The sequence below is a fragment of the Gracilinanus agilis genome, chromosome 5 (assembly GCF_016433145.1).
Source record: "Gracilinanus agilis isolate LMUSP501 chromosome 5, AgileGrace, whole genome shotgun sequence".
Taxonomy (NCBI): Eukaryota; Metazoa; Chordata; class Mammalia; order Didelphimorphia; family Didelphidae; genus Gracilinanus; species Gracilinanus agilis.
In genome coordinates, this window is record NC_058134.1 from 180,884,317 (window position 1) to 180,908,204 (window position 23,888).

General features: G+C 37.4%; 1 protein-coding gene across 1 annotated transcript in view; it reads right to left on the reverse strand.

The window, feature by feature from the left end:
* Nucleotides 1-270: 270 nt before the first annotated feature.
* The window catches only part of ARNTL2 (aryl hydrocarbon receptor nuclear translocator like 2), a 53,874-nt gene continuing 30,256 nt past the window's right edge, over nt 271-23,888 (reverse strand). The window contains exons 10-14 of the mRNA XM_044677232.1: nt 21,633-21,691; nt 18,945-19,053; nt 7,075-7,150; nt 3,921-4,029; nt 271-407 (exon numbers count right to left, since the gene is read on the reverse strand). Coding sequence (XP_044533167.1) covers nt 271-407; nt 3,921-4,029; nt 7,075-7,150; nt 18,945-19,053; nt 21,633-21,691 — 490 coding nt within the window. The remainder of the gene's footprint in view (nt 408-3,920; nt 4,030-7,074; nt 7,151-18,944; nt 19,054-21,632; nt 21,692-23,888) is intronic.

The window sequence follows — 23,888 nt, forward strand, 5'->3', positions numbered from 1 at the left end:
ATAAGAACATTTTAGCAAAAAATAGCCAATCCATGGGTATAAGCAATCTCATTCTGTAAAGGATTAGTAATAAACTCTGAGGTTCTCCAGTGGCAGAAAAACTACAGCTTTTCACCTATTCCTTCATCAGCAAGTTGCAATTCAGTACAAATCAGTAGATCAATAACTTGAATGAAAGATAAAAGTAGCATTAATACAGTACTGAGGAATATACAGTTGTTGTATATGAAACATTTTTATACACTACTCATTTGTAGAGAAAGACAAGAGCTAGAGTGTCCACTGGATGTCACTAAAGTCAGCTGGGTCCCCCAGACCTCCTTCTGCTTCTAAATAATTCATGAAGGCAGCCATGGCAGTGTCATCATTTTCACACATTGCATCAAAATCCAGCTGAGGGTTGTCACCTAACAAATTTTAAAAGAGACACACAGTAAATAAAGAGGGTTAAATGAATAATACAGCAAAAGAAGGTTATATCTGATTCAACAAGGGGAAGAAATTAGATAAAAGACATGGTAGGTTAGCACTGAATACCAAGAAGATATGCTCTTAGTATTTAGTCTGCAAATGGGAAGAGAAAAGAAGCATGATAGAGAGTTTCTGGATATAATGGTGGGGAGGAACACAAGCAATTTTATGGGGTAGGAAAAAAATAAATAAGGCATTCCAGAGGCACAGTTAAAGGCTGGTATGAAGAAATGACATGGTAGTGATGGGAGACTTCAGCAATGTGGACGTTATCCCCCTTAAAAGTGGAAATAGCTCTTTCTGAAAATGTAAAAAACTACAAAGACAACTACTGTTCTGAATCTGATTCTAAAATAGAAATGAAAAGAACCTTGAGGAGACATGACAGACTACTCTCATTCTCCTTTTGCTCATGTTGAGCAAAAGCCAGGTACAGAATGCTCTGCATTCCAAATCTGGGGGAGAGCAGGCTTCAAAATTGCATTGAAAGGATACTATAGATTCCATTAGCAAAGATTCTTCATGGGAAACTGGCTCAAGAGGTAAGATATACTTTTAAGAATGAAATTCTGATGACTCAAACACAAATGATTCCAATGAGGAAAAGGGAGTTTTATTTGTTTATTTGAAAAGGTTTCTTTTTTATTATTATTATATACTTGACAAACATCAACAAACACAAATATTATCTTATACAAAGAAGAAAAGAAAAAGAGGGTTATATATCACACTGTAATTATTTCAAGTTAGTTTTACTAGCATATTTAGGTTTTTAAAAGTATATGTTAAATTTAAATATTGTTAGGGCAGTTTCAACACTGTCTATTTATTTGTGCCCCCTTCTGAATTATGTCCTGTTCTCTTCTGTGTTTGTACTTTTAAATATTTCACTCATAATCTTTTCTTTTTCATCTTGGTTGTATCTCTCCACTCATTCCCCATAACCCTTCCCCCCAAATAAAAAGTCTTCTCCTGTAACAAATAAATATACTTATGCAATATAAATTCAATCATCATTATCACTATACCCCTACTCACTATCACACCTCTCTCCTCCCCCCAGAAAAAGAAAAGCCTTCCCTGGTATCAAATAAATATAATCAAGCAATACAAATGCAATCATTGACTATAATTGAAAATTATGTCTCCTCTTACATCTCTAATCAATCATCTCTATGCTGAGAGGTGGGAAGTATACATCATCAGCAGCAGCACTTTTCTAGAGCTACGACTGGTCATTTCTTTGAAAATAATTATTGTCTTTCACAGTTATTTTCCTACATAATATTATAGTCATTATATAAATTGTTCTCTTGCATCAGTTCACACAAACTCTTTCAGGTTTTAAAAAATCTCTCTTTTGTATAGTTTCTTTTTTTTTTTTCTTAAACCCTTGTACTTCGGTGTATTGTCTCATAGGTGGAAGATTGGTAAGGGTGGGCAATGGGGGTCAAGTGACTTGCCCAGGGTCACACAGCTGGGAAGTGGCTGAGGCCGGGTTTGAACCTAGGACCTCCTGTCTCTAGGCCTGACTCTCACTCCACTGAGCTACCCAGCTGCCCCCCAAGTTTTAGATTTTTTATGCTGCTGTTTTCAGAGCTAGTTCTGGGGGTCTGCAAGTTTCATCAGATAAAAAAAAGGAGGCCAGAAAAACTTTTTATAGTTAAATACCTCACTGAAACCTTGTGATTATTGTTTACATTCTGCCCCCTTTGTGGCTATATCAACTTAGAGAGAGAAAGGAAATCATTTCCCTCCATTTAAAGTTTTGGCAAAATTCTAGGATGCATTATTAAAAGAATAACTCATAGACATTTAGAAAGAGAGTCAGAGATCATGAAGTACCGAGATAGATTTATTTAGTCAAACCAGACAAAGGGGGTTATCAGATTGGTAAATCGGAGGACCTGCAGTTTACTCACACAAATATCTGTGTCATTTAATAAGTGAAGAACAGAGAATTATGTTAAATTAGAGAATTAAGAACAGAGTATTATGTGTGTGTGTGTGTGTATATATATATATATATATATATACTCATCTATCTACCTTAAATATATATATATACATATATATATATATATATATAACTTGAAAGTTATAGACTTCTTAAAAACCCTTTGGAATGCTTTAAAAACAAAATAGAGTTTTGAAAATTTGTTTGGGATGATTTAGATATAGCTCTATCTGAAATGAAGGAATAGCTTGGATGATTTCTTACACTCTCTTATTCAAAGGAAACTTTTTAATATAAGGTCTCAGATGTAATACTCAGAATGGAATTATAGCTCTCCAAAGTGCTCCACAAACTTTAAAGCACTATATAAATGTCAGCTATTACTGTATTATTACAATATTATCATTATTGTCATTGTCTTATTCTCATCTTTTTTTTTTCTCATCTCTTTTTGATGAGGTTTAGAAAGAAATTGTTCTCTTATTATTCTTTTATATTTAATGTTATGTGACTATTGAATAGGTAGAAAAAAGATTGCTTTTTGTAATTGAATGACAAGTATCAGTATATTACTCAGCCTCTGTAGACTCACTAAAAGCTTCTTTTGGGATCATTCTAGTGCCAAAAAGATGACAGAAATGATATGTGCTCATCTTATTCTTGCATGGTTTTAATTTCTTCTATTAGGTTCTTATGCTTTGAAAGCTTTTCTTTCCATGTGGTTTGGAGACTGTGATTATTAAATAAAATGCTCTTAAAATTTTATAGATCAGAGGGCAGCTGGGTAGCTCAGTGGATTGAGAGCCAGGCCTAGAGACGGGAGGTCCTAGGTTCAAATCTGGCCTCAGACACTTCCCAGCTGTGTGACCCTGGGCAAGTCACTTGACCCCCATTGCCTACCCTTACCACTCTTCCACCTTTAAGTCAATACACAGAAGTTAAGGGTTTAAAAAAATTTTTTTCTAGATCAATGCAATTTCTGGTGGCAAAGACTTGATATTGAATAATCATAAGCTCCTTCATTTCTTTAAACAAATACAAATAAACATCAAGATAAAGATTTTTTAATTAATTTTTATAATCAACCTAATTTTATTCTACACAGAAGTTTCGAAAAAATTATATTACATGTAGGATTTTTTCCTCTGTATTCAGACTGTATTAATCTCAAAAATGGATATGCCAAATCAAAGTGTCTTTCTTTCCAGTTATTACTAACTGGAAACATGTTTGGTTATTATTTTGCTTATTAGTTTAATGGCACACCTTTACAGATTCACAGATTGAATTCTTTCTGGTAAGCCACCTTTCATGGTATACCATTAATATCATATTCTATAATTTATTTATCCACTTGACTCATGTAAATGGTTAATCTCAGTTTTCAAGGAAACATTCTCCTTTAGAGAAGTCTGCCGAGCCTAAAGTTTTAGCCAGGGATAAGGGGTCATTGTGGAATTAAAATGATCAGCAGGAGCCAAAGACAACTTACTGAGAAGTGGTTCATTGCTGGAGAAAGAAATAATGCCAAGGCTTTGCCCCGAAGGCTCATGGTTTCCTATTTCAGAAGAACATAACTGAATCAGTTCTTTGTTTGGCACCTAGAAAGACAAGAGAAAAATGAATGGTAAGTAAGCTTTGCAATTAAATGAAATCAAAACCTTGATGGAAGTATAATTGTGGGTGGGTGGATAGGGGAAACGAGAAGGGAAGATTGGGGGTGGTTTGAGATTAATATAGAAAGGAACATGAATAATAAATGCTTCAAGTGGCAATTACTTTAGGATTAAGACAGGAAGTAATAAGAGAATCAAATGCATTATGAGCCTCCTAAAGTGAAATGCTGTCTTAGAGAAAGAAACAGGATGATCAAAAACTTTTCATAATGCTTGGGCACAGAGCATTTATATGTTTTTATCTCTCTTTACTCTTTTATGACCTCAAAAGCAGGAGTCCTGGACTGGAAGTTTTTCATCTTCCTCCCCTCTTGGGACCTGATCAGTTATTACCTGAGGGTGTCTACCCTGCTATCCCTTCTTTTCCTTTCCTTATCCAAAAGGGATTCATCTGTATTATCTAGGACATATAGCACTTCACACAGCCTGGCAGATAGGCACATAATAAATGTTTACTGATTTATTAATAAGAAAGTATGATCTGCCCCCCAACCAAAATATATTTTCTTCTTTACCCTGCTCTCCTCTTGCCTTAAAGAAGAAAAAATCCTTTATTTCTTTAATTCTTTAGTCCATCAATGCTTTCTTTAATTTGTCATTATCTCATAGATAATGTACAAAGGGTTTGTTAAGTATCAAACAACAAAAATATTCTTTCATCACATATTCATGACCTTATTTATCTCTAGGAAAAGAAAAAAATTCTCTCGTGATTTTTTTCATTCCTATTTAAAAGTATTTAACTTTCTGCTGTTTGGTCAGTTTGCACATTTCATAGTTCGTTAACTTTGAATTTTTTTAAAAGAAATTATTTTAATTCTTCCTTTTTACTGCTGTCCAATCATTATTATTATTATTTGCTTAGATTCATCTTTGCACCATGTTGGGGTTTTTTCCTGTGCAACTGATCTTTGCTTTTAAGAATATCATAGTTTGATATTTCAGAGTGTAATTCTGATTGGAGGCTTGGAAACTAAATATCTAGGAACTTATCATCATTTTTTTCTTTCAGTCTAATTTGTCTAACATAACTATAAAATTTGGTTAGGATGATTCTTGGTAAGCTAAACTCTGAGTTTATTTCTGTTTGTATACTATGGATTTTCTCAATCTGTACTTCGCTCTTTGTTTTCCAATACTTCTGGGAAATGTTTTTGTTTGACTCCTTAGAGTATGGTTTTCAGATTTTCCCTTTTTTCAGTTTTTGTCCTGGAATATCTACAATTCTTAGAGAAATTGTCCTGCCTTTAAGTTTAATGTCTCTGAGGCTTTTTTTAGGCCCTCATTCTTTCAATATTTAAAAATTTTGTTCTACTATTTTTCCTCTGCCTTTACATTTTTGCATTCCAAATCTTTCATTCTCTTTTTTCAAAGAGTCTACATAGAAAACGGACTATCTATTTTGTTCTAATAAATTAGCTTCTTGTTAGATATAGATTTCCCCCCTCACTAATCCTAATATCTCTCCTTATTTCTTTGTTATTTTTATCTTAAGCCTTTGATTGTTCTTCTGAATTATTCTGGAGTTTATTAAATATTCTCCAATGCCATTTCAGGGCCTTACAGAACTTGTAATATTTTCAACTACCTCAAGAGATTTTGACATAATTTCCCTTTATTTATGAAGTATTGTATATTACTTATATTTATGAAGTTTGTATATTAAGATGACTCTTTCCTTCAACTATTTGTTCATTTCTATTCCTAGGTTAGCTTTGGCCTATCTCTATCAATCATTCTGCGGTGACCTTGCTGAAACCATGCTTCTTGCTTCCAATTCTTTTCCTCTTTTGAAAGCCAAGCATATTACTTCCCTTTCTCAACTTTCACTGGTTCTGTTCTGTTCTCTCAGACCAGTAGGGTCGAATAAAGACTGTGTCCCTCAAAGAGTGAGAATGAACAATTGCTTCAGTGAGACTCTTAGAGGCTATTGTAGTTGGATTTATTCTCTACCTTTACCAGTGCCTCCTTTGGGGCTCTATCTTGCTCTCTTCGGCTAACCTTCAGTTCCTAGATTGGTCCTTGGGAGCTGGTCAAAAAGAGTTTGTGACTTTCAAAACTGATGAATTAGGTGCTCTGTGAAGCCTTTACCCTTGGGACTCTTCTCTATTTCTCTTAGTTCTTCTCTTGGCTTCCTTTGAATTCCTTTGCAAACTATCTTTCTTTTAATCCTGCCATATGCTTGTCTTGTCCTGTACTTTATTACATAATACTACTACCCTTTGGATAACTTCCTTCTTTCACAATCTTGTTCCTTAGACTCCACACTCTTCCACAGATGCCTTTTTTCTTTCTTGAGGCACTATCATGGGGGCTATCTGATTCAGAGCTTAATCGAACTTAGAAGCAGAGGTTCTTTTGGAATATCATCAAGGACTGAACTTCCAGTGCCTAAAATTGCGGGCCACAGGCCATGAGAGCAGAGAAGGATAAGAGGAGCCAGGGTAGGAGTACCAAGAGAGATTGTACCTAAATTTCTCCAAGGAAGACTACTAAGATCATCAGTTTGGAAACTGAGTACCTACATTTCTGTCCAAAATGTCATTAGTCAAGTGAGTCCTATAGGGCCAATGTAACTCTGGGCTATGGGAGAGAGAAAGAGAATAGGAATGGGAACAAGAGGGTTAATGGACTAGTAAGCTGGTCTTTATTTTTTTAATTCTGTATTACCTTAGACTTGGTTCCTTTGCTTTTTCTCTTCCTATCATTCTTGAGTTTTCTGCATTTTGGGCCCCTTTGCCTATATTTTTGGGAGGATTGGAGGGAGAGTTGCTCATTTTGCCATTTTCTCAAGATTCCCACATCCATGAAATATTAAAAGAACCCACTGTGGTCCCCAGGACATTGGGCATAACCTCAATATGGGGAATTTATGGAATGACATTGGTGGTTTGTGATCTTCAATGGAGGATGGGAACACAACTATCAAAGAACTCACAACCATGGAGATATCAAAGTATCAATACTTACATTACTGCAGTTAACTGCTGGAGATTCTCTGGCATTTGTTGGACTTGAATCAGTAAGAGATGGAGAAGAATGTAACCTTTAAAAAGGAATACAGAAAGACATTTATTCTGGATTGACTTTTGATCAACCTCAAGTACCAAATATTTGAGAGATCCTCATTAACTTTGGGTCTCGTCTGAGACTGATTGATTGATCAATTAATTTTTTTGGATCCTAGGGGTCAGGAGTCAGGACAGCTCAAGAGAGAGTCTTCGAGATTGTAATACACAGTTATGTTATACCCCTCTATAAAGAAAAGTTTGCTTCCTTTTCTTTTATCTACTTTCCTATAGTTTCACTTTGACCGATTTTTTTTCTTTCTTTAATTGGTTTGGGTTGGGACAAGCCCACTTGAGAACCAAGGGATAATTTGTCAGTTCCAGGCTAATCTCACCTGGGAACTGTGGACTTCATGAGATTAAGGGAGTATCTTAGAACTATACCTAATGATCCTCTAGCTACCGGTGCCTCCTTCCTTCCCAATATCTCCTTGTATTTACTTATAAGTGTCCATGTTGTCCTCCTTCTCCCCTACTTCCAGCATGTAAACTCCTTAAAGGCAGAAGCTGTTTTATTTTTTTTGCCAGTATCTAGCAGAGTTCTCGGCACATGTATCTGCTTAATAAATGCTTGTAGACTAATGAACATTGCCAAGAATCAATTCAAGAGACTGGAAAAGGCAATCAAGAAGAAAATTATTGGTGTATCGAGGTGACTCAGTAGAAGAGAGCCAGGCTTGGAGATGGAAGGTCTTGAATTCAGATGAGGTCTCAAACACTTCCTATCTGTGAGACCCTGGGCAAGTTACTTAATCTCAATTGTCTAGTCCTTACCACTCTTCTGCCCTGGACCAATGCTTAGTATTGATTCTAAGACAGAAGGTCAGGGTTTTTAAAAAGAAAGAAAGAAAACTTTTGTAATCTTCTCACATTCCTAGAAAACTATCCGGATTTAGAGTAGCAATTTTCCCATAAGCACCATTTGGTATATTGAGACATCAATTATTTAGTGTGAGTGAGAGTGTAAGTGAGTATTGATCAAGGCAGTTTGGAAGTCTGATGATTTCCCCAGTCAACCTGATGAGATGAAAAGATGTTACCTTTCTTCTGGAGGCATCTAAGGGAATGCCTCACCAGTAATTTACTAAGAGGACATAGGCTTACTTAGAGGACTGATTGGATCTAGTTGGATCCCCAGGGCCCATTATTAGTTTAATGACACACATTCACAGACTCAAAGATTCACTATCCAGGGTGACTGACTGACTGTTGACTGACTGGGACTGGGAGAAACCACCCTTAACTGTGGTTTATAAGAGGGGTATGACAGATCAAATTTTTGTTCTTTCTTTTCATATTGCCTTATTTAAAAGGCTAGCTAGAGAATAGAGCACTGGACCTGGAGTTAGGAAGACATGAGTACAGATCTGGCCTCAGATACTTACTATGTGACCCTAGGCAAGTAATTTAATGTCTGTCTTAGTTTCTTCATCTGTAAAATGGGGATAATAATAGCACCTATTTCCCAGAGTAGTTATGAGGATCAAATGAGATAATAATTTTAAAGTGTTTAGCATAGTACCTGGCAAATAGTAAGCACTATGTAAATGTTAGCTTTATCTAGAAAATAGGTCAGCTTATTGAAAAGAGGGCCTGATGTTAGAATGAGGGAAGCCTGTGTTCATGTATAGTTTTGTCTTCAATCTGGGAAGAGAAGCATATGAGAATTACAAGTATTTGTAGAAAGCCTAATAGATAGACTGGGAATAGAATTTTCAGTTCAAGAAATGGTAACAAGAACATTGAAAGATTTCCTGTAGAAGCTCATGGTAGAAACATATAGATGCTGACACATGTAACACAAGAGGGTGGATCATAGGATATGTTCATGTCCATCACATGAGAGGAGAGGTTATTTTGAAATCACAAAGCGGTGTGATCCCAACAACTAGCCTCCTAGTCAGAGAGAGATTTCCTAGGTAGTACTAGCTTTTAGGCTGTCTCATAATTGACCCCAAGTTTGAGAATAATAAAGTTCAAGAGTTTATGTTGTGGCCCTTCTTAGAGAAAGAAGACAATCTCCCAAGTGACTCTTAGGATTGAAGGACTATGTCACAGGGGGTGGAGGACAAAGGGAGTTACAGATCTAGACCTTGCTTTCTCCCATCATCTGAGTAAGGGCTGATAGAAGATTGGTCAATAGCCCTAAAACATCTTTGCCTTTTGGTGGAATTCCAGACCATAGATTCTATGAGACTACGAAGTACTATGTACAATATGTGAGAGAGGTTCACTAGAATGTCAAAGGGCTGCCTTCCAAGGAGAGCTTATGAGCTACCTGAGTCTGCACTTTGGCATCAGTTGGTAGATTGTAGTGATTCCTTTTTCTCTTTTATATTTTCTGAGAGAGAAAATAAATGCTGTCTTCCTCATATGCGTTGTTCTCCTGGATACCTCTGTAAGAGTTAGGGACTGCAAAAGTCATCATTAGGGGAAATCTAGACATGAACTATACCATGAATATATTATAAAGATTTTCTAGGATCACTCTAGATAAGTGACTAGAAACCAAGAAGAGATGATTCTTTTGGAAGTCTTTGGAAAGGCTAGAACCTGGTTTGTGTAAGCCATGTCGATCCAAACCTTGGAGAGGCCTTGGTCATAAGTCACAAACATTTAATGAAGTCTTTCCAGAATACATACTCTAGGCAATTTATTCTTAAACTGATAAGACTACAGTAAGGAAAAGACCATCATGATTACAGTCTTCAAGATCAGAAAGCAAAAAAAAAATCAATCCACAAATATTTATTCAAATTTTATCATATAAAACACAAAGAAAAATAATCCTTGCTCTCAAGGAGTTTGCATTTTAATAGAAGCAACAACATATACATAAATAAAGACACAAAGTAGATAGAAGATCACCTTAGTGGGGAAACTATTAGCTACACTGATTTCCAAGTATAGAACTTGAATAAACTTGTTCTTTTTAAAGCCAATATCAGACTATCTACCATTTCAGAGAAAGGGGTAGAAGGAAAGAAGAGACTCTGATTCACAAAAATGTCAGGAAAGAATTGTCAAAAATTGTCTCGACATGCAATTGAGGAAAAAAAGATAAAATTAAAAAAAAAAACTAGTTTTACAGTCACAGTATTAGAAAATTTCAGAGCTGGAGGGGATTTCAGAGGCCAGATATTTCCAACCTATACCAGAACAAAAGTCCCTCTTCAAATGTACCCAGCAAGTTCAGCCTTTGCTTGAAGACATCCAATGAAAAGGAACTCACTGCTTTCCAAAGTAGCCCCTTCCACTTTGAGACAGTGGTTCTTATAGAAATTCTCTCATTTTGTCAGGAATTGAGGTAAAGTTCGCTAGACTATGGTTTTCAGGCCCCATTCTCTGCATTTTTTTAGAAAATCTGGAAATTTTGCCCTCCTATAATCTTGAAGCACCACTCTTGTTTTCCACAATCTTTCAAAGACCAATGGCAGGGGCTCACTCATATCTTCCAGGATCCTGGCTCACTGAGCCCAAGTGACTTACATGATCTTTTTCTTTTCTTTAAAAAAAATCTTTATCTTCCATCTCAAAATTAATGCTGTGTATTGATTCCAAGGCAGAAGAGTGGTAAAGGGTAGGCAATGGGAGTTAAGTGACTTGTTCAAGTTCATTCATTTAGGAAGTGTCTGAAGTTAGGTTTGAACCCAGGACCTCCTATTTTGAACTTTTTCTTTTTTACTACCTTCTCATATATCAATAAATATCTCTATAAGACTTTATAAAGCACCTGCCCTGGATGAGGCATTATGCTAGCCTGGAGATACAAAAGTTGAAAAATCAGAAAAGTCTCTTGCCTTCAAAAAACTTACATTCTAAAAAGAGAAACTACATAGAATACAAAGTAATTTTGAAGAGGGGGTGCTAAAAGCTAAAAGAACCAGAAAATTCTCATGAAGAAGATAGCACTTGAGCTAATCTATGTAGGTAGCTAGGGATTTTATGAGGCAGAGGTAAGGTAGTACAGCCTATGAAAGGCAGAGAACAGAGGTGGATTTTCATTTATAGGGCACAGCAAGTAGGCCAATTCAGCTGGAAAAGAGGGAGTGAAGTGAAGGAGAATAATATTCAATTCACGTAAATAGGTAGTCTGGAGCCAAATTATCAAAGGGTTCAAGTGCCAGCAGAAAGGCTTGAATTTGATCCTAGAGTCAATAGGGAAACATTGGAGCTTTTTTGAGAAGAGAAGTGACACGTCAGACCTATGCTTGAAACATTATTTTGGCAGCTATGGTAGAGAATTAATTAGAAGGAAGGGAGTGGTTAGGTCAAGAGACTAGTTGGGAGACTATTGGTATAGTCTGTTTCTCATTTTCAATCATGTCTGACTTTTCATGATCTCCTTTTTTTAGGGGGATTTTCTTAGCAAAGATGCTGGAGTTGTTTGGCATTTCCTTTTCCCGATCATTATATAGATGATAAAACTGAGGCAAAAGGTTAAATGACTTGCCCAGAAGTAGATGTCTGAGGTTGGATTCAAACTCAGGTCTTTCCAGTTCCAACCCTTACCCTCCCTCCACCCTCAGACTGTATCCACTAGACCACCTAGTACAGTGATAGTGAACTTTTTAAAGACTAACTGCCTAAATTGCACCATCATGCTGCATGTGATCCATCCCCTTATCCCAAAGAGGGGAGGGAGGAAGCACTCCCATTGGGCTGCTGGGCAGAAGGGTGGGTGATGTGATAAAATGTTCTCAGGAGTGGTGGAAAGGAGGAAGGGAGCAGCCCCCTCTGGCACACATGCCATAGGTTCGTCAGCATGGACCTAGTTGAATAGTCTAAATAAGAAGAAATAAGAGCCTGAACTAAGGTCATGGCTGTGAGAGTGAAGAGCCAGGAATGTAGGTATGAGATGTTGTGGAACTAGAATTGATAAGGTAATATATATGAATGAATATAGAAGACAGCATGAGAGTGTGAAGAGGTAAAGACAAAGCCATGGCTGTAAACTTTTGTAACTGGAATGGTGGTAGTGGTCTCCTTGCTTCTACTCTAACTCAACTGTGAAATTAATTTTCCTAAAGCCCAAATCTAGCCATGTCACCTCCCACCCAAACAATCTACTGAATAAATCAGTGGCTCCCTATTACTTCCAAGATCAAATATAAAAACTTTTTAGCATTCAAAGCCCTTTGCAATGTAGCCCCCTCCTACCTTTCCAGACTTCTTATACCTTACTCTTTTTTTCTCTCTGCTTATTCTTCAATCCAGTAATACCGGTAGACTTTCTGTTCATCAAACAAGACATTCCATCTCCAGACTCTGGGCATTTTCACTGTTGGAACTTCACACATGGAATGTCCCTTCTCATCTCAATCTCCTGGCTTCCTTCAAATCCCAGCTAAAATCCCACATTCTGTGAGAAGCCTTTTCTCATCTCCTTTAATGTTAGTACTTTCCCTTTGTTGATTATCTACAATTCATCTGTTATATATATCTTGTGTAAGCATAGGCTTTTTTCGACAGTCTCCCTTAGATTGGCAGAGCTCCTTGAAAGCAAGGATTGTCTTTTTTTACTTTCTTTGTACCCCCTATTCAGCACTTAGTATAGTTCCTATATATAGTGGGTTCTTAATAAACACTTATTGAGTTAGATTAGTGGATTGAGAACCAGGTTTAGAGACAGGGGATCTTGGGTTCAAATTTGGCCCCTTATACTTTCTAACTGTGTGACACTGGGCAAGTCACTTAAACCCCCATTGCCTAGCTCTTACCAATCTTCTGCCTTAAGAGTCAATATTTAGTACTGATTCTAAGACAGAAGGTAAAGGTTTAAAAAATGTTTATTATTTGACTTACCAGTTATTACCTGACTTACTCTGGACAGAAGGAGGGAAGTAAGAATTTTTGGGGGGAAATTATAAGTTGAATTTTGTGCATATAGAATTTGAAATGCTTGTGGAATATCCAATCTGTAATGTCTAGTAGTTAGTTACTAATAGGGAACTAGATTTTAGGAGACAAAATAGAGCTGTTCATATAGATCTGTAAGTTGTATACATATTCTTATTAGTTGAATCCATGGGATCTGATGAGTTCACAAGAGCATAGAGAAAGAAAAAAGAGGCCCCACGAGAGAACTGTGAGCTATGCCTATAGTAAGGAGGGAGGATGTTAATGATGATCCAGCAAAAGAGACCAAGGAATAACCAGACAGATAAAGAAAGATGAGTCATGAAAACCCAGAGAGGAGAGAGTATCTAAGAGGAGAGAATGGTCAACAATGTTCAGTAACAAAGAGAGCAAAAAAGAAGGATGACAACTGAGAAAAGGTTATTGGAGTTAGTAGCGGAGGCATCATCTGGTAACTTTGGAAGCAGCAGTTTTTGGTAAGTGATTAATTTGGAAGTCAGACTGCAAATATTTGGGAAATGAGGGAGAGAAAAAAAATGGAAGTAACCAGGAGGCAAAGAGCTTTTTCTAGGATTTTGGCTTTGAAAGGGAGGAAAGGAAGCATTATGCTTTAGGGTATGGCAGGATGAAATGAAACAGATTTTTTTGAGGGTTGGGGAGACCTGGACATGTTTGTAAGTAGCAGAAAAAGAGTCAATAGATAGTGAAAGCTTATGAATTGCACATTAGTCATTTTTGTTCTATCCTTTCGAATCCAAAGGTTGTTCTCTTTGGCAGAAAAAAAACTGAAACAAAAAAGAGACCAGCAGCAGTTCTGCGTTTTTTTCTTGTGGTCTTTTAGCATTGTTTCATCCACCTTGAGCAGGTGTCATTGATTCTCTTCTTGTCACCAATGTGGCAAAAACAAATCCTGGCAAAGATCCTTTTTGGTTATCTTTTGTTTTCTTCAACAGCATCAGTTCTTTTCAAGCCTTAGCATTCTTGCCATTCTTCTCAAAGAACTGTGCTATTTATAATCTTTCTCCATTATGGTTCTTGCTTCCATCTTCTGAACAGGCCTTTTAAAAATCCAAGTTAATTGATGATTTCCCTATTTATCCATATCAGTCTCTTTTGACAAATTCTTTCTTCTTCATTGGAACTACTTCTCTTTGTGTCTTCAGAATTTGGTTTTGGGGAGAATCCCAAACTTCCCAAACAGACTTCCCCTGAAGAACTTTAGGCCATGAAATCTTGCCTGTCTTTTCCTTGAACCCTTGAACCCTTTGAAAACTGCCTTCCCAAGTCTAAGGTGAATTTCAAGATATGTCTGGTATTTCAATTTCTATCACAAATCCTGCCAAAAAAACTTTCCCACTCTCCCTCCCTCCATTCTTCTCTTCCTTCCTTCTTTTCTTCCTTCCTTCCTTCTTTACTTCTTTCTTTCTTTCCTTCCTTCCTTCCCCTTCACCTTACATCTAACAGACAATACTGTGTATTGGTTCCAAGGCAGAAGAGTGGCAAGGGTAGGCAATGGTGGTTAAATAACTTGTCCAGAGTCAAATAGCTAGGAATTGTCTGAGGTCAGATTTGACTTGAGGACCTTCCATCTCTAGACCTAGCTTTCAATCCACTGAGTCTCCTAGATGCCTCCAACCAATAATTTATTAACAGCATATAATAACAATGTCATCCTTCCATAAGTAGAGGAGCCAACAAGGAAGATTTGTTCTCAAACTGATTCTCACCCACAAAGATGTTCTGGCAACTAGGGTGAGGATCAAGAAAACCTATGGAAAGTGACTGCTTCATTCATTTATCCTTCTTCCATCCTTCTAATGTAGATCACGATTCCTGCCCTGTCTGTTTACATCTTTTTCTCCCCTTTTTATACTAAAGACTTTAGGTTGGCTTTTTTTATTATAAAGGGAAACATTCTCCTTGAAGACCTAGAGATTAGGAGGGCATTCTTTAGGCCTTTTTCTTTTAGCTTTTTTTCCTAAGACAAACTGGATATGGACAAAATTCACTTGGTTATGGCAGAAATATAAATATCACACACTAGCAACTTGAACAATTAATTTCATCCATCTTAGTAGAATACAAAATAGGAAGATATTTATTGTCACAAAGATCACAAGACTAGTCTGAAAAATAAGTAATCATAATATAAGAAGCTTTATGTTAGTAATGTTTTAATAATGGGTATCTACGTCTAGAATCAATAACTTGTAAGGCTACTATCTTGGTACAATAGAATTTTCAGAAAAGATTTACATGCTGTTGGGAAAAAAAAGAGGAAATCACTGACATGTCAAATTTTGATTGTAATATTTGCTTCCTCAACACAGGCCCATGTTCTTTACAACTACAAAGCCTACATAGAAACTTAACATTATTCTATGCCTTGAAGCACTTTTAGAAACAATAACTAATCCTCTTCAGAACAACAAGAGAAAGCTGAGGAATTATTCCAGAGGGAGAAATTAATGGAGAAAAAAAAGAGCTGAGGATAACTTGAATATTCAAGGAAAATGTTCGATTTATAGTCTGCTTTCTGGGTGGTTCACAGTGAACAGCATAATAGTTAGATATTCTTCCCTACTGATTTATATCTTTAATCCTTTACTAATGTACATGTGCTTCAGTTTTAAGATTAGTAATGCTTCAAGCCATTCCATACACAGGTATTAATTTTCGTACAACATGGCTTTTGCCATCTCATTTCCCTGATGAAAAATCTACAGAGCTGAAAAGAAACAGAGCAGATTAGAAAGAGTCTTGATTTTGGAATTAGAAGACCTAGTCTCAGATCACTTTACTTCTTGGAGCCTCGGTTTTCTCACATGTAACATGGGAGCTGATCTCTAAGGTTCCTTCCAGCTTTAACAGTTTATGAGTCTATTAGTTTCCTATAGTCTGTAAGATAAAATCCAAATCTATTATCTTGGAATCCAAGGCCCACCATAATTTGATTTTTGTTATTGTTGAGTTGTTTCAGTCATGTCCAACTCTTCGTGGCCCTATTTGGGTTTTCTTGGCAAAGATACTGTAGGGGTTTGCCATTTCCTTCTCTGGCTCATTTTCCAGAAAAGTAATTGAGGTAGACAGGGTGAAGTGACTTGTCTAGGGTCACACAGCTAGTAAGTGTCTGAGGTTGTATTTAAACTCAGGAAGATGAGTCTTCCTGATTCCAAGGCTCTATTATACCACCTAGCCCATAATTTGATTTTACCTTATTTAACCAGATTTATCTCCTCCAATCTGTTCATTTCACTGCGGTTACTTGAGCTAACTCACAGGCCTCTCATCTCATGCCCAGGCTCTTCCTCTCTCTAAATGCCCTACCCCACTTCCTTTCTAACTATTCAAAGCCTCTCTAGCCTGCAAGATCTGCTTCAGCTTCTCCTTCCTTCACAAAAAAAAAAACCTCTCTGGCTACATTGATTTCTCTCCTTTTCTCACCTTTGGAGTACATTTGTCACAGAAACAAATAATAAAATTTCTGAGCCAGAAGGAACCCTAGAGATAATCAAATCCAAATTCTGCCATTTGAAGATGAGAAAATGGAGATTTAGAGAAGTGAATTTCTTGCCCAAAGTCTCACAGATTGTCAGTGCCACAACCAGGTCTAGACTCAAGTCTCTGACTCTTATTTTCCCTGCACCAGGAGGTGTAAGCCTCATGCTTGATGAGGACTGAACCAGGTGAATTGAGAAGATGCAGAGAACTAGGCCCCTGATACAGCCTTCAAAAGTCAACAAGGTGGGGCAGCTGGGTAGCTCAGTGGAGTGAGAGTCAGGCCTAGAGACAGGAGGTCCTGGGTTCAAACCCGGCCTCAGCCACTTCCCAGCTGTGTGACCCTGGGCAAGTCACTTGACCCCCATTGCCCACCCTTACCAATCTTCCACCTATGAGACAATACACGGAAGTACAAGGGTTTAAAAAAAAAAAAGTCAACAAGGAGAAAGGTGGATGAGAAAAAAAAGGGCCTCCTAGAGAAACCACACACAGACCAATAAATAACTAATAAAAGTTGAGCAGGCTACTGAAATACACTATATATGATAAATGCCCCAAAGTCTAAGTAATGTTTCAAAAGTTCTATATCCTCAGTGAGTCTGTAAGAAGAGATTATTTTGTGATTAGAACATGGGATCCCAGATGTAGAGCTACAGGAAACATCCGAGGCCGTGCATTCTACCACCCTCATTCTACAGCTGAGGAAACCAAGGCTTAGAGAGGTGACTTGCTGAGGGTCACACAGGTAGGATTATATTCGTTCTGTATCTCTCTGAAGTAGTCAGTAGAATTCTAAGCCCCCAATCAGCAATTAATAAATATTTTTTGAAAATTGGATGTCAAAGATAAAAAAATAACACCAAGTGTTATATAGTACTCTAAGATTTACAGAGCTTTATAACATACATTTTCTCTTTCAGTTCTTAGAATAACTCTGTGATATAAGTGATAAAGTAATTATTATCCTCATTTCACAGAGTGACATGTCCAGGATCCACACAACTAATAAGTGACTTAGGCAGGATTGGAATCCAGGTTTTCCTGACTTTAAGACTCATGTTGTATTTACTATGCCAAACTGCCTTTAGATCAAAGCCACGTGTCAGGAAGCCACAAGGCTCACAGTCTCTGCTTTACTACTACTACTACTACTACTACTACTACTACTACTACTACTACTACTACTACTACTACTGTGAGAGGGAATTTTGGAATGGAGAAACAGGGTTGCAGCAAAGAGAAATAGAATTTGATGAAACTGCAGACACAGGGGTAAACCTGCTTGGAATGTGGAAGGAGCAGGTCTGGAGGTTCTAACTGCCAGCCTGGAGGGGAGGAGGGGGAAGTTGGTTTGAAGCAGTGAAGCTGAAGCCAGCTCTGGGATTTGTCTCTGACCGCCTGCAGATCTCTAACCCTTCCCAAACCATTCCTGTGACCTGTTATTATCATCACCTGGAAGCTGCTGTAGGATTTATCTCTGTCAACAGAAAAGAAGATCTAAAATGAGAAGAGGGGGGCAGCTGGGTAGCTCAGTGGATTGAGAGTCAGGCCTAGAGATGGGAGGTCCTAGGTTCGAACCAGGCCTCAGCCACTTCCCAGCTATGTGACCCTGGGCAAGTCACTTGACCCCCATTGCCTACCCTTATCACTCTTCTGCCTAGGAGCCAATCAGAAGGTAAGGGTTTAAAAATAAACAAACAAAAAAAATAAAGTGCAAAGAGAAAGCTGCTTAACCTGTTAAGTTTGCCTCTGGGGGTTAAGAGTTTAAAACAAACAAACAAATATCTAGATAGATAGGTAGATAGATAGATAGATGGATGGATAGATAGATAGATAAAGTGAGAAGAGAAGCTGATTAACCTGTCAAGTTTGCCTCAGTGGGGATTTCCTCTCTGAGGTGAACCCAATTACTTCGGACTCCAGTTACCCCCAGCTACTCCATCTATATTTCTAAAAGACTCAAAGCCTTGTGTGGGTTTAGTTTAGGAATAGGGAGATAGCCGAGGGATCTACAGACAGAGAGAGGAAGAGAGAGCAGGCCTGGCCTGGCCAGGTACTGCAAAGTCAGCTTGGGGATCTCAAGGTAGACATTTTTAGCGATAGGGACTCTCCTACAACCCACTTTCCTAATGACCCTTTCTGATATTTTGTTAAAGAAACCTTCTTCTTCAGCACGCAGCCAGATGCAATCTATGCTGGTCCAGGACTGAGAGTGCCCCCATCTTTGCTCTCAGTCTTCCAAGGGATGGCCCTGTCAGACTAGGTCTGTCAAATCCTAGCCATCCGTTACAACTACAGTTCCAGGGTCTCTCTTCATAATAACACCAATACTACCACGACTGCCACTACTACCACAAACACATACACACACACCACATACCACACTTGAATTTTGAATCCGTATAGAATTACCTCTGCAAGTCGAGGACTTCATTTTCAATCTCTGTTCCTATACTACCAGCACCAAGGACTGTTCCTGTAGATATTCCAGGCACACTAATAAAAGACTGTCTGGAAGCATCTAAAGCCACAGAAAACACAAATAAAAACATCGGGAAATGGGGAAAAGACTCCAGTTACAAGTATGTCATCTTTTTTAGATTCACTTTAAGGTCCTTTTGTGTTCAGATGGAACTCCCATAGCACTTTAAAAAACTGCAACCCACCTGCCTTAAGATGTGTTTTACCATTGGGTTCAAAATCTAGTTATAATATTATACTTCAATATTTCAAAAGAATAAACAGGAATTGATTGGGTAAGGGTCAAGCCATAGAAAGATTACTAGTTACCCTTTTGTGCCTGGCCAGTGTGCAACAGTGAATATAATTTGATGCAATTATTTTAATACTTTAAAAAACTAAGGAGGATGAAATATTATTTTGACCTAATTCATAAATGAGTTAATTATATATGGTATATGATTATTGTAATCATCGTAATAGCTAACATTTATATAGTGATTACTATGTGCCAGGCACTATGCTCAGTTCTTTTCAATTATTATCTCAGTTGATCCTCAGTAACCCTGGGAGGCAGGTGTTGTTATTATCCCCATTTTAACAGCTGAGGAAACTGAGGCAAATGGATTTTTTTAGGTGACTTGCTTGGGGTTACACAGCTAGTATGACTGGTTTTGAATTAAGGTCCTTCTGACACTAGGCTCAGCACTCTATCAAAGGTGCCATCTAAGGCAAAGTGTCATCTCCAGACAGCTGGCACAAAGTAGACAAGAGTTAACAGCCCAAATGTGTGTGGTCTTGAAAGAAGTAAGACAGCATGTGTTGGAATTAGCCTGAACAGGCTCAAGAGAGGAAATTATTAAACTTTTGGTATGAGCATTCAAATTGGCAAATGCTACAAATTAGGTCTTGATTTATTGTTTTATTGGCTGTCAAGACTTAGGAAAGTGATGGTGAAAATGATAACACTTTCTCTTTAAAAGTGGGTAGCTCAGTTGAACACAAAATTGTCAAAAGATCATAGGCTTAGAGCTGGAAGGGACTTCAGAGACCACCCAGCCCAATCCCTTGATTTTATGAGTAAGGGAATGAGGAAGCAAAGAAATAAGCTGCTTTGCTGAGGCCATCCAAGGTCATAACTGAGAGCCAAACTCGGAGATCTTCACAGAAAGACTTTACAAGGAACACTGTCTCCCAATACACCTTCTAACTAATCTACAATTGACTTTGGCAAGGCTTTTCCCTCAGTCCCAGAAGGAAGTGAGTCACCCATATTCCCACTGGAAATTCCAATCAACAGTATGACAATTCTATCCCAACATTCTATAATTCATTGGGAGGCATGCCAAGAATCTTGTTGTCTTTTGGAGTTTTCCTTCCCTGGATCTCTCTCTCCCCAAGATGTAGGATTGCCTTTCTTTGGGCTACATTTTAGTGATCCCCTGAAGGCAAGAGCCAAAATCTTAGGGAAGTGATAATATGCTCTTTGCATCTCCTAAAACAAATAAACCTTGTGGTCACAGCTCTTCCTAAGAAGATCTTGATATATGCATGGATCAGGTAAGATTTGTGAAATATCCCAATGTGAATATTTCAGAAAATGTCATCTCCTTCTTATATGAAGCCTTTCCTAGGCTCCACAGCTCTACTGTCTTCCCCTTACCAAATTATTTCATATATACATATTCATATGGGAACAGAATTATCTCTTTTGATGGTCTATGAACTTACTGAGGGCAAGGACTTTTTATTTTTTGTCTTTCTATCCCCATCCTCTCCTAGTTAAAGGGGACATGGGGAAAGCCAGGTAAAGAACTTCCTCATTTGATAGGCATGGGCACCTTGTCTGCAACTTAGGGTCTTAGAAAGTTGAATGAGTCACTAAAAGATTTAAATCACTAGCCCAAGGACACATATGTATTATGTCCGAAGCAGAATGTAAGCTAGATCTTTCTGATGCTGAAGCTGACTCTCTAACTATTATACCCTACTGTCTCTCCATCTGCCACATAGGAGGCACTTAATGTCTATTGATGGATAGAATGTAAACTCTTTGGGCGTATGGACCATTTTGTCTTTGCCTTTGATTTCCCATTCCCTGGCAGAGTGGCTAATATATATTAATTATCTAATAAATGTTTGTTGATGGATTGATTGACATAGAAATAGTTTAAATTATAGAATCATCATTCTCTTTTTTCTATTACTCTTTGGGTAACACTTCCAGGATCTAAAAAGCTTGTCTCCAAGCAGAATATTGGCTTCTCAGGCTTATCTTAATATTAAGAGTTTAGCCCCCTCATAGTTCAATATATAATATCCCAAACTCCAAATCAATATTTTTTCTTCAGCACAGAGAAAAGATCCAAAACTAAACCAAAAAGCAAATTGGCATAATGGATAGAAAACTGATTTCAGAGATAAGAAGATCTGGATTGAGGTCCTGCCTCTGAAACACACTGACTGTGTCATCCTAGCCAAATCCCCTGACAACTCAGTGCCCTGAATGACTACCTAAAACTATCCATTTCAGAGAAGGTGCTGATTTTATTCATGGAGGGGATTTCCTCACAGAGGATTCCTACAGCAATAAAATTACAGGTCCAGACCAAAAAACAAATCCCAAACCCCTAATCTTACCTTCTGATGACTGTGAGCTGCAAGTAAGCAATGCTGTTTCTCTGGACTCTCTACATCCCCTAAAATTAAAAAATGCTATAAATTTAAAGGGAAAAATTGATTCAACAAACAATATAAAAATAATTTATTAAGTACCTACCATGTACAAGACTTGTTCTGAATTCTAAGGGATTAAATTTATATGCAATTATTTTGTATATCCAAATTTATAAGTATTTGGTTAGAGTAAAAAAAAAAAAAGGTTCTTATTTTTTCAATTAATAAGCATTTATTTTCTCTATTCAACCCTTTCCCCACTGGGAAAAAATCCCTTGTAACAAGTACATATGTATATGTTTAACTATATATGTGTGTGTGTGTGTGTGTGTGTGTGTGTGTGTGTATGCTTGTTTGACTATCTATATCTATGTCTATATGTTGTTGTTCATTCATTTTAGTCATGTCTAACGCTTTATGATCCTATTCTTTTTTTATTCTTTTAAAAATGTAATTAATTTTTTTCCCATGGTTCCATGATTCATATTCTCTCCCTCCCCTCTTCCCCCCCTCTCTCCCAGAGTTGACAAGCAATTCCAAAATCATTCATTTTACATTTTGTAGTGTTCTCTGTCTCTTGCTTGGTCTTAAATTCCTTCCTTTTCCACAGATCAGACAGGTATACTATTCTAAGTTCACCTAATTTATTTATGATTTCATTCTTTATATTTAAGTCATTTACCCATTTTGAATTTATCTTGGGATAGAGTGTGAGATGTTGACCTAATTTTTCCCATACCATTTTCCAATTTTCCCAGCAGTTTTTGTCAAATAGTGAGTTCTTATCCCAAAAAGCTGGGGTCTTTGGGTTTATTGAACACTAGCTTTCTGAAGTCATTTACTCCAAGTCTATTCCACTGATCCTCCCTTCCATCTTTTACCCAGTACCATATTGTTTTGATGACCACTGCTTTATAGTACAGTTTAAGATCTGGTACTGCTAGACCTCCATCCTTCACATTTTTTTTTCATTATTTCCCTTGATATTCTTGATCTTTTGTTCTTCCAGATGAACTTTGTTATAATTTTTTCTAATTCTATAAAAAAGTTTTTTGGTAATTTGATAGATATGGCATTGAATAAGTAAATTAATTTGGGTAGGATTGTTATTTTTATTATATTAGCTCAGCCTACCCATGTGCAATTAATGTTTTTCCAATTATTTAGATCCATTTTCAATTGTGGGAAAAGTGTGTTGTAGTCGTGTTTGTCTTGGTAGATAGATTCCTAAATATTTTATATTGTCTAGAGCAGTGATTCCCAAAGTGGGTGCCACCACCCCCTGGTAGGTGCTGCAGCGATCCAGGGGGGCGGTGATGGCCACAGGTGCATTTAGGGGTGGTGAATAACTGTAAGGGGGCAGTGAGAGTATGTGACAGGGGGCGCTAAGTAATATTTTTTTTGGAAAGGGGGCGGTAGGCCAAAAAAGTTTGGGAACCACTGGTCTAGAGTGATTTTAAATGGAGTATCTCTTTCTAACTCCTGCTGCTGAGTTTTGTTGGAAATATATAGAAAAGCTGATGATTTATGTGGATTTATTTTGTACCCTGCAACTCTGCTAAAGTTGCTCATTATTTCCACTAGCCTTTTAGTTGATTTTCTAGGATTCTTTTTCTTTTAAACCCTTACTTTCCATCTTAGAATCAATTCTTTGTGTCGATTCTAAAGCAGAAGAGCAGTAAGGGTTAGGCAATTGGGGTTAAGTGACTTGCCCAGGGTCACACAGCTAGGACGTGTCTGAGGCCAGATTTGAACCTAGGACTTCCCATCTCTAGGCCTGGCTCTCAATCCACTGAGCCACCTAGTTGCCCCTTTCTAGGGTTCTTTAAGTAGACTATCATATCATCTGCAAAGAGTGATAGTTTAGTTTCCTAATTGCCTACTTTAATCCCTTCAATTTCCTTTTCTTCTCTAATTATTACCGCTGGTGTTTCTAGTGCAATATTAAATAATAGAGGTGATAATGGGCATCCTTGCTTCACTTCTGATCTTATTGGGAAGGCTTTTAACTTTTGACAAGCAATTCCACTGGGTTACACGTGTATTATCACTCAAAACCTATTTCCATATTATTCATTTTTATAATAGTCTTTTAAAAACCAAAAAACCTCCAATCCTATACCCATATAAACAAATGATGAATCATAAGTTCTTCTTCTGCATTTCTACTCCCACAGTTCTTTCTCTCAATGTGGACAGCATTCTTTCTCATAGGTCCCT